Source organism: Dermacentor silvarum, unplaced genomic scaffold (genome assembly GCF_013339745.2).
Source record: "Dermacentor silvarum isolate Dsil-2018 unplaced genomic scaffold, BIME_Dsil_1.4 Seq444, whole genome shotgun sequence".
Lineage (NCBI taxonomy): Eukaryota > Metazoa > Arthropoda > Arachnida > Ixodida > Ixodidae > Dermacentor > Dermacentor silvarum.
Genome location: NW_023606243.1, coordinates 33348 through 45421, shown reverse-complemented (window position 1 = coordinate 45421; position 12074 = coordinate 33348). Strand labels below are relative to the sequence as shown.

General features: G+C 47.0%; 1 protein-coding gene across 1 annotated transcript; it reads left to right on the top strand.

Annotated features, from left to right (window-relative positions):
- Positions 1-8483: 8483 nt before the first annotated feature.
- On the top strand, positions 8484-9361 carry LOC125941839 (uncharacterized). The gene is made up of 2 exons (XM_049659696.1): positions 8484-8921; positions 9294-9361. The coding sequence occupies exons 1-2, from the start codon at positions 8499-8501 to the stop codon at positions 9330-9332; spliced, it is 462 nt and encodes a 153-aa protein (XP_049515653.1). The 5' UTR covers positions 8484-8498; the 3' UTR covers positions 9333-9361.
- Positions 9362-12074: the final 2713 nt, after the last annotated feature.

Below are 12074 nucleotides of genomic sequence, written 5' to 3'. Positions count from 1 at the left end.
TGGTACGTGGAAGACAAGATTTGATGGTTTGCAGGTGTGAAGCATGGCTACAATAAAGACATACAGGGTGTCCGCCTTTTTTATTTTTTAATGACCATACAGATTTTTTTATAAAATGCTTTAAGCAGTAGCGAATTCATGACGTTTTTGCAGATGGAGGAGGCGTAGAGAAAGAGAGAAGGCAGGGATGTTAACCAGAAATGCGTCTGGTTGGCTACCCTACTCTGGGGGATGTTAAAGAGGGAATAGAAAAATTAAATAGAGAGAGGAGAGGGGGAGGGGGGGGAGGAAGGACACGGTGAGCTCGCGCACGCACGCGGAGGGCCTGAGCAATTAAAAGGCGTTCACATAGGCCAGTCGCCCTCGAGAAAGACAACAGTTTGCAGATGAATTGCAATGGACACCGCACATACTTTGCCACACATAACGTGAGTTTCAGAAAACTAATTTTAAAAATTCTTCAATACCCTTCCTAATTAGAACATGGTAGCAGTTGTTTATATGACACTTTTGAAAGGAGTCACATTTTAATTCATCCTTATTTTTATAAAATCTTCAAATGAAATAATTTGACATATTCATCATCAAACTTCAACGCTCATACGGGAAATACCGAAAACCTAGCGCGACGGGAGAGCAAAAAAAAATTGGCCCTGCTATCATATCAGACAGAAACGGGCCGTGAAGAAAAGCGCGACCACACATGTTCTGGTGCAGAATTAGACATCGCAAGTGTGAGCAATGCTACGCAAGGGGCTGCCGTAGCCCGCCCCCTTTCAAAATAACGCGCCTTTCAGCGACGAGTGCCTCTGATTATTAAAAGTAAGGGGTTCGAAATAAAATGACCATTTTTGCTAACCAAGCTTCATGGCAGTGGCGGGCATCATACTTTGAGTGACAATAGCAAATACAAATGCATTAAAAGTTCACTTAATAACTTTTTCAATTATTGAGTTTAGGAACCTTTTGTGATTGCAAAATTAAACACAGTCGGTACTCATAGCATAACGCTTTCCTGTAGAAACGTCATGCATAGCGCCATTTTCCAGGAATACGGACTCAAAATGTGCATCGAAACGCATTCCTTTTCCAGTGAACAGTTTTGTGTACTGCATTTTTCCACAGTACCATAACATTAGCTGGAACTGCTATAAATTTCTTTGTCGATTTTGGGTCCTCGTTTTTCAAAACTGGAGCAGAGCACAAAATTACTAGCAAAAGTATATACTCGCTGAATTCAATTACGTAGTCACAACATTTCCCGTGAAGTCGTTAATTAAGAAGTTAAGTAGAGAAAATTTGGTAATTAAGAATAGTAATGGCGGTTATCGCTCAAATTATGTCTGACCCTGCTAAATGAAGCGTGGAGTGTAAAAAAAAAACTCACTTGTCACAAATACCCTGTTTTAAACCTGACATAGTCGTTGCAGAAACACTCTATAGACTCGGTTTCTGCGTCTGTGACGTTCTCCAGGGTGGCAGTTTGGGCACGCTGGCATTGCGCAAGGACGTACGACTAAAGAAGCGCGAACTCGACACAGATAGGAAAAAAGGCACATACAGCGCTTTTGTGTGTGTATGTAAGTATTTGCTTTCCTTTTCGGTCTGTGTCCTCCAGTTCACGCTTCTTTATCGTCCTTATGGTCTGAGATTTGCCCGCAGCTAGCCTGCAGGATACCTCAAATAATTTCCAACTCGCGCAATTGGCTGCGTATCGAGATGCCCCTAATAAAACACGCCCAGCGTCTCTGTCCAATAGCTCCTCGGAGCGAGGTGTAAGCGTCCCGAACGGCGGCGCGGCGCCCGAGCGGCCTCTCCGTTCTGGCACGCGCCTCCGTGGCTGGCGACCTCGAGAGACGCCCACAGCGTTGATTATGCCAGGGACGCTATCATGAGCTGAGCTACGCCGTCGCTCGTTGCGCTTCACACTTATCAAATTCAAAGACGATAGGCGACACACTAACACTCGGAGAGTTCTCAAATTGCTCTGCGGAGCGTGTTAGGTGGCAAGGTTTGGTTTCTTATGGAAAGGCGTTCAGGCTGCAGAATCATTTGGCCTGATTCGAGGGATGCTATATCTCGACCAGCTTGTGACCAATGGAAAACTGGCAGTTGCCTCCTCGGTTGTTCAGTGCATTGGCATATTGACAGGCAGCACAACGACGACAAAAACTTGACGGCACCGAGTCACGTATGCGGGTGGTTTCACGAAGGCGTATATGTTTCACACTTTAGTTTTGTATTTGCGGGTTTAGCCGCAAGGCATATATAGAATCAATGGAAATCGTACTGCTCCTACCCAAAAAAAAAACACCAAATACACACACACAAAAAAAAAAACAGCACGGCTATTGCATCACTAAGCCTTTGTTCTGCCGTAAGTCGCCCACGCCGTTCCGAGCTGTCAAAATTTTTACCTCATAGGCGACATTTATCTCAGACAGCAGACGCTTTCTGTGTATGCTCTCATATCTGGCTTACTCGAGTAAGCCCCATGGCTCACCCGCACCCTTCTATTCGCACTGAAGTAGAACAGGCAGCGATTTACTGCTAATGACATACTGTGACGTACTGCGACATACTGCAAAGATGACTTCAACGCATATCACGGCGCTTCGCTGCACATGGTGCAGCGTGTACACACAGTGTTCACTTTCTCACTCTTTTCCTGTTTCGACAATATATATATATATATATATATATATATATATATATATATATATATATATATATATATATATATATATATATATATATGGGGTTTTACGTGCCAAAACCACGATCTGATTATGAGGCACGCCGTAGTGGGGGACTCCGGAAATTTGGACCACCTGGGGTTCTTTAACGTGCACCTAAATCTAAGTACACGGGTTTTTTTCGCATTTCGCCCCCGTCGAAATGCGGCCGCCGTGGCGGGAATTTGATCCCGCGACCTCGTGCTCAGCAGCCCAACACCATAGTTCCTGTTTCTATTCCCCGTTCCCTTACCCCCAGCGTGGGGTAGCAAACCGGACGCTCGCATGTTGACCTCCCTGCCTTTCTTCTCCTTGCGTTCTCTCTCTCTCTCCTTCTCATATGTGGGACCAATATTTTCATTAAAAGAGCTGTATTTTGCAACTATGCTTTTCTTTAGATTCTATCCGTATCAGCCGTCAAGCCAAGCGACCGACATACCATGTGCCTCGTGTCTCTTGTGCCAAAATTTTAAATTTTGGAAGTGCCACGTATAGCTGGACAGAACCAAGATAATGTTGTTGGCCGTCGCTTGGAGCAAGCTAGGGCATTTTTTTTATTTCGCCTAATTACACAGTTAGTTATTATTGATGAATACACTTGTCAAATATTATATTCAGAGCAAGAGTGTCACTGAGAAAATTGTAGACCACCTGAAAAATTCCCGATCCAGCTCAATACGTGCTACATAAAAGTGTTTTCCAAGCCCGAAACAAAGCCTGCGAAACACGAAAGTTACGCGAGGTTAGTTGCGCAGCACATGATCCAAGCGGCGGCAAACAACATTATCTTCGTTCTCTTCAGCTACGTGGCACGTGCATATATATATATATATATATATATATATATATATATATATATATATATTTAAATTTTGGAACCAGTTACATGGGACACATGGTATACTGACGATGGCGAAGGGCGAGCCAATGACGAAGAACGCACGTTGCAACGGGCGGGTCTAACCTGGAAGCGAAGGCCGGCAATTTCACCGTCAGGGGTACAAGGTTGTGTCACCAGTCGTCTGAAAGTCAACTGTCGCGATAAAACACAAGCACTGAAGTCTCTAGCTTTCTCTTCAAATGATCGTGTGGCCTTCAAGTGAAGAACTACCACGATTTACCATGATTTAAAAGTGTAGCATGAATCAGATTGCCAGGGACAATCACTCAGCCTAGAGGCGCAGCTTTCTCTATCTCTCTCTCTCTTGTTTTTATGCGTGCGCGTATATATAGTGCAGGCCACATTCATATTCCAATTTGCCACCCAGCCCATCCAGATAAGCCAAGTGAAAATATGAAAACAAACCTGGGCAGATTTTATTGACCAGCACCTGCATACTGCACGATAGCACGGCTGTGTTCTGAGTTTCACCCCATTCCGTCAAGCACAATTATCAAAATATGCGCCTTTCCGTCCTGAACACCTGCGTGGCTAACTTTCGCTATAGTATACGTATACCGATACAAGAGACCTTTAGTTATATACTTGAAAGCTACAGCGGTATACTCTCTGTTGCTCAATTTGCGCCAGAAAGCTGTACCGTATGTATACATGTATACACACAGACAGGCGGTATGTTTTTTCTCTTTCCAGCTTCTAAAGTAACAGAATAAGTTAAAATAAATATCATCATTAGCTAATAAAGAGCGTACAAAGGCACTCAGGTCTGTTAGGTTAGAAACGGGCTAACTGGGCAACCATGAGCGACAGCTAATGAACAACACACTTTATGAGCCACTCCTGTATTATCTGCATAAAACTAGTATGTGCGCATTTATTTAGTTTCATTCTCTCATTATGCCGCGCGACGACCCATGCGAACTAAAAAAAAAAAAAAAAAAAAAAAAAAATTCCCCTGACCCGCCACGGTGGCTTAGCGGCAATGATGTTGCGCTGCTGAGCACGAGGTCGCGGCGGCCGCATTTCGAAGGGGACGAAATGCAAGAACGCCCGTGTCCTGTGCATTGCGGGCACGTTAAAGATCCCCTGGTGGTCAAAATTAATCCGGAGTCCCCCTCTACGGCGTGCCTCATAATCAAATCGTGGTTTTGGCACGTAAAACCCCAGAATTCAATTAAAAAGAAATCCCACTTGACAGAAGAAAAAAAAATGAATTGCAAAATGTAAAACAACGAGAGCCTTTCCGTATATACTGCATCTAAGAACGCGTATATTTTTTCGCTCTTCGGGGCGATCGGCTATTAGGACGGTAAATGGACATTTCACTCACGAGCACAACCTCTGCACATAAGCGGCGGCGCGTGCGCTTTGTCGCATGCTTCGAATACCACACGGTTGTAGGTGTGCTTACGTTTTATGGGGAAAAAATACACGGTTGGTTAGAGAAAGCGGGAACACGTTGTTATATAGCCAGCCCCGCCCTTGAATGCCGTCATCCCATTATAGTAATGCGTCCCAATCTGCCGGTATTGTGGTTGCGCATGCGTTGTCGTCCTCCGCATCCAAACTGTTTAGTCTGCCGCAGGGGAACACCGTCTCCAGCACAGCATCTCGGCCCTTTTTCTCACGCTCTAAACATTATACTGAGGCACCCTTGCCGGCGCTAAGGAAGATGGGCGGCGCAGAGCGAGCGCCAATTTTGGCAACAGCGGCCGTGGCACGCTGTTGTGAAGTGGTCTGCAGTGCATCCGGTAGCCGCGGGCGCTCGCCAATCACTGTGATAGAAAAAGATGCGCGGAGGTCCGACAATGCAGAAGAAAAATAGACACTTCTCCTCATTTAAGAAGCCAGAGTTAAGCGCACTGCAAAAAACCTACAAAGCACAGAAGGCAAGCGAGTGGTTGGGGAGGAATAAAAATGCACCGCTGAGAAAAAAAAGTTATAATCGTTAACCGTGGCCTATTCTTGGCGCTTGCGTCTGTAAAACGCTAAACGGGATCTGAAACGTTTGAAGAATAGGGAACGCCACAGAGCAGCGCCGGCTCGCTCAGAGGCGAAACGAAAGAGTTCCGCTCCGAGAAATGTTTGTTTCTACGTCTTGATATGTTTGTTTGCACAGTTTGATTGCACCGAAGACGGTGGACAGCTAAACAAAGGCAGTCGCTTCTTCTTCTATTTTTTTTTTGTTCCTCGTCGTTCTTTCATGACCATGCGCTTCATACACCCTGCATGGTGCGTATGTACCCTTATACTAAGTTTCAGTTTGGTTTTCTCACTGTCGTCATACAGCAGATTGAATAAGCGGTCTCCCAAAAAGAGTGTAGTAATCATGGCTCTGTGTATACTCGGAATAAAATGAGGAATGCCGAGAGGTACACGTTCATCTTTGTATCGCGACCTGTGCAAAGCTTGCGGTATCCGTGTCATGACATCTCAAACACCAACGTCCATACGTTGTGCAGCAGAATTGGTAACACAAAGGGCCCACAGCATAAGCCCATCCTCTAAGCGTCCAACTGTTGGAAAAAAAAAAAAAGAGAAGGGAAAAAAAGTTTGGCAGGACGTATCTCAAGATGAACACGTTGACGTTAATGCGATTAGACACATGAAGTGGCAATCTCGCTGTATACCACCATGCCGAATGATACCACGCCACAGTATAGCCTGTCACTGTACCCAAGTTGAAGCTCCATAGCATCCCTAGGATCCTGGCTGCAACTTTGCTGCAATGGCTCACCGTCAAGCGGCGTCGCTGGACGCTATCGTGGTGCTATCGCTTTAATATATTTCAGTACATATAAATACCGCTGGTGTCATCTTGGGACATCCATTCTGGGGATTAGCCAAGAATTTGCTCACACCAATATCACAGACGAGGTGCCGAAGTTGGCTGTTCGGGCATACATACCCAGTGACACCACACCCAGTGACCCAAGTGCCTAGTGAACCCGACAGCAGCAAGCAGCAAGTTGTCTATTCGGGCACATACCTCTCTATGACCCAGGTTGTCTGCTAGGCAAGACAGCAGCCGGGACATAACTAGTGGCCCAAGCTAGTAGACAACTTGGGTCACTGGGTGAAAGAAGTTAGATGCATACCGCAAAGTGGATAAAGTTGCCAAAGAATACTAATCGCATTAAGAAGAGGCTAATTTGCTCGTTGTTAGTGAGACACTAACTCCCGCATCCGCTCGCTATCTAAAGCATGCGATTGCTCCGAACCAGCCGCGAAGGCTCAGTGGCAATGGCATTCTGCTGTCGAGCACGAGGTAACGGGTTCGGTTCATGGTGAAGTCGGCATAGAATAGCCATGGGGGCAGAAGGTACAAACGCTAAAGCGCGCTTAAATTTTACGCGTATGCGTAAAATTTAAATGTATGCGTATGCGTAAAACCCCGCGTGCCCAAAGTTAATCGCGAGCCCTGAACTATAGGTGCCCCTCATAGCCGCACTGGGCCACTTTGGGACGTAACATTTCGTCATGTAAGTATTCCGTTTCTATGCTTCGCTGCACATTTTGCTGAGACAGCAGTTATGATATCGAAACTGTTTTCTGCGTCCGTCTTTTTCATTACGCCGTCGTGGTTGGAATGCGGCCGCCGCGGCGGGAAGTCGCATCGGAGACCTCGTGCCCAGCAGGGTGCGAGCAGGTGATCACTCGTATAGATTCAAGAACTTTGTCCAGGCCATCGACCTCACGTTTCTCAAGAATCGTCCGTATTAATTCACTGATTTGACAAAGTTGCTTTATTCGAATTACCTCTTGATTCGAACAATTTGCCGAACATGAAGGACCTCCTCAGCACCATGCCTAACTAATTCTAGACTGCTCAGTTCACCCGTTCCTCCACCATTCCCAGTAGCGCAGTGCAAAACGAGATCAGCGGGTAAAAAAAATAAATAAATAAAAAATAAAGAAGGAGGGAGAGAGTTCTGTGACCGTTTACACGGCAGGTTCCCAGTGAGGACATGGTCCCATATGCAAGTTCGCCAGAATAAGCAACTTTCTTTATAAACTGTGATTATATGGAATTGCTATTACGTGTTTTTGGGACGGGCTGTTTGAAATAAATGAAAGCAGGTTTTTCAGGCTGTGTTTAGTCACTGGCAAACTCCATTTCATGCTGTGCTTTCTTCATTGTTCTTTCTTTCCTCAGCCAAATCTGAATGCTCCCACAACTCCCATAGTTATTCGCAAGTGTTTGGGCGCCAGAAATTCGGCAAAATACCAAACACGCAAATTAAGATTTACAAACTTGCATTATTTTAGATATGCTTTCTTTCTTTCTTTATATGTTTTTTTATGTGTGTGGCGGAGGGGGGGGGGGGTTGACGTAGGTGGGGAGAACAGTTTAATACGTTTCATTTCTTATTAAATACAAAAAGAACAAACGCTGGGGGACATCCCAAGTACAAGACGCTTATTCTTTTTATTTTTGTTATTACTATTTTTTACTGCTACGTATTACGTTCGTCAGCACTGTCAAGATTATTCTTTCCGAGGCTTTTGGCTTCTCGTTACAATTATCGTGCGAAGCATCGTTGGCACGTGGTACGCGCGCTCCCGTCCCCCAAACCGCTGGAGAGACGCAATTCGCGTAACGGCGTTGTAAGGAAGGTTATTGGTGCCAAAGTTGAAGCCATGCGACACTCGATCAGTTTAGTTCTTCGCGGGACAGCCGTTCAAGACAAGGAGATGGGAAAGGGGGATGGAGGGGGGGGGGGGGCACGGCGCGCAGGCAAGAGGCAAGTTAGCCCCCCTACGCACGCTCAGCGAGGAGAGGGGGTCCCACTGCCGGACTACTTTATTCCTCCGCCCCGAGCGGGTCACGTGGGGAGCCCCCCATCCCGCCCCGGAAGAAGATGCTCGCTCCTCCTCCTCCGAGGCCAAGGCGAGCTCCTAGCTCGGGGCTCCCAACAGGACTAGTGAGGCTTCGCCGACCGCCAGCGAAGGGCCGGGCGCGCCGCACGCAGAGGCAGCCACCAGCCACACTTCACGGCTCGCTCACGCCACACACACTTGGGCGGACACGGCAGCGGCGCGACTTCGGCCACGCTCACAACTACACAAAAGAACACAAAGCTCCCTGGGCAGTGAGCGGACGGAAGCCCGACAGGGGGGGTTGTCGCCGTGCAGTGGTCCTCACTGAGCGGCTCGAGGCAAGCAAGAGGAGTGCATCCCCAGCGACCGACGACCATGCCGGCCCCGTGGTGCTGAGAAGAGCCGACGAAGCGCATGTCGTCGCCGCGGGCAGCAGAGATGGTGTCCTCGGGTCTAGCCCAAAGGTGAGCACCAACTTGTATGTACGTCGCGCGATCGGCCGCTCTGTGTGGGCCACTGGTTTCGTGCCGCCGCGATTTGCCGCGACAGATGGTTTCGCTTGAGCGAACACGAAAGTTGTTGAACGCATGTCTACGAATATCCGAGTGTACACTTCTTGTGGATTCGAAAGTGCCAGTGTCTTACTTGCGCTTTCCGGTGCGACAGCACTCTGTCGGTTTATTCCTTACTTGCAAGAGAGGGAACCTTAAAGGCTAAATCATATGGGAGAGGTAAAAATGTACAATTGGCGTCGAAAGTACGATGGCAACACATAATCTGCCTGTTGCGTTATATTCCTAATTCAAAGTACTCTTTTCCTTTCTTCTTTCTGCCAGATTGCTGCTGCTATCATCGCTCGCACTGTGCTTCTATAGCGCACTGTCTTCTAATTACCCGGTAAGTCATCTTCGGCGCACTTCAATGTATTCGTCTCGCATTCCCGGAGAAACGAACGTGATTCGCCCGATTATCATACGCTCTTTAAGAAAAAAAAACAAAAACATAATAATAACGAAATAAAGTTAACGATCAAGAAAATGACTGCTAAGAATCAAGGAGTGAGAAAAAGACTCCGATCGGCTTTCCTTTTTCGCGCGAACCGCCGCTGCTACGAGTTGAGCGCGCACGTGTGCCGTCTGCTACTGACGCCGGGCTAACGAGTCGTCGCTTCCGGTCGCTGCTGATCGAGCAGTCGCGCCGGGCGTCAGCGGGCCCAGGCGCGAAGGAAAGGGCAAGACGCCTCCTCTGCCAAGTTTTGCCCTCTCCCACCGCGCCACGGGCCGTCGCGCTCTCTGTACTCCCGCCGCCGTCTCCGTTGCGTTTCCTCCTTTGCGTATTATGTACCGTTCGCATTGCGAGTTCGAGGCGCCCGGAATGTTGACACCTCTCCCCTTATATACGAGCGGTTTTCCAGTGCTGACGAAGCACCAGTGCAAACATGTCGCGCACTTCCCGATACGCTCACCAGTTGTCTTGCCAACACCTCCCTTACCCTTCGGGCAGGTGCTACGGGCCGCGCCTTTAGGCGGCTGTCCGGTGTGATTTACGGGCCGCCCTCTGATGACGAGAGCTCGGTTCTCAGCTCTTCAACGTTAATTGTGGCGACATGCGCCGTCCGCCCTATTTGTGCGCGAAGGGAAGACCCTGTTTTTAGAACTTTTTGTATTCTGCTTTTATTTATCAACTTTTCTTTTTCAGACAGAACGCTAGAGGTACGTTCGATTCAGACGTAAGAATCACGCTGTTGAAGCGTGCAGCCCGCCATAGCTAGGCCGCATAACAGGTGCAAAGCTTTCGCCAAACGCTACTGTGCTTAAGCGTCGGATATCATTTCTTGGCTGCAAGAACTAGCACTCAACGTCTGTCGTATGTTGGAAAGTTACTTTGTTCATAGAAGTTATATAGAAGCACATGCAAACATCGCTGACTGGCTTTTCATAACCTTTCTTTATGTAAAGCAGAAACAATAGACTTTTCATAGCATTACTCTAGACTGTTATGAGCATCACGCTTATTTACATTATTCCCGACCAACTGAAATAATTACAATTATGTCGACCACTTAACGTTCCACAACAATCTCCTGATGATGCACATGACTATTAATAGTAGGAATGACGAATGTTGTTTAATCCTACTACTAATGGTCACGTGTCGCATTTACCTAACGAAACAGAGGTCCAAATTGAAAAAAAAAAAAAACTAATTAATCTTTCTTGTGGGTAAGCTTCGTTAACGTTTACGTCAGCAGATGCCGTGCCCCTACAAGTTGGAACGCAACATAGTCTCATGTCAGGGCGAAGCAAACTATGCCATGGTTTTGTGCTCGATACACTGGCGAGAGACTTTGGTGCAATATCCTGCAAGCGGGCTTCTCCACATACCTTGGTCAACAGAAGCAACGTGGTCAGTCTCGTTTAAAATGATAAAAGTAATAAGAGAAATAATAAGTGACAGGGCGAGGACTTGCGCTATAACCTCCATTCGTTGCTGTTTGGCACGTGACCCTCAGTTTGGGCAGCGTTTCGAGCTGGACCTGGGTCATCTTAATAGTGGCCAGCGTGATATGCGGGGAAGCCTACTTGCGTGGTTACATGGCCGTCAGGGAAACGGCACCCATCGTGCGATGACCATGAATATTTTTGCCTCGTTGTCACTGCCTTGGTTAAGGAAGCGGTAGTTATAGGCGAAGGCAGCCGCCAGGGTCGACTTCCTTCCATTTTATCAGGAGGTCAAAGGACAAGTGAGTGTAACTTGTTTACAGCAATGCGTGCAAGCAGATGTGACATGTTCATCTTTTAGCTATGGAGAGTTGCGAGAAAGGGCTGGACCAGGCCACTGCCTCGGGTTTGCCCTTACACTTCACAACTGGGCTCTCTTCAAATGATTTCTTAGGAGTAGTTTTCACTCTTCATTGAAGCTGCCGCTGCTTCGAAGTGAGTACGGAACCAGCGATATGATTACCATGCCGCGCTCGTTGCATTTTCGTTTTTGCCGATGTGCTTGTGAACTTGGCCTCCTCCTCTCTCGCAAAATGTTATCGGCAAACGGTCGCATTTATATGTATAAAGATGATACAAGACTGGGGCTAGGTATTGAAAGGAGAAGACAAGAATGTTCCTGGTTCTCTTTAACTGAGCTTTTCCATCTTGCTAATGTGCCGATGCAATGGAAGGGTAGGAATAAACTTTATTTGTCCAACGGTTATGGTTGTTGGTGCCCGGGTCTAGGCAATGGAAAAAGTGCGCATTTTTACAATATTTATTTGATCCCCTGATGGCCTCTCCAAATCTTACGATGCTGGTTCAGGACTAAGGACGCCTGTGCGTGATCCCAAGATGGGGCGTTTAAAAGAGTGTAAGTTTTTACACAATTTTTACTTTACCTTCTGTTATAAGGCATATGCGAACTAACTATATCATTCGGTATAGGAGCAAAAACACGAGCGAGCACACAGAGCTAGTCCACACCGGGTAGCGCGTCCAGCCAAGTAATTTAGACTGTTGGGTATTGCAGACACTTGCTGTTAGCGGTGCTTTTTAGGGATATTATAGCTCAGTTATTTATGCTCTGTGGATACTTTTATTTGACCTATTCGCATGTGCTATCGTAATGTG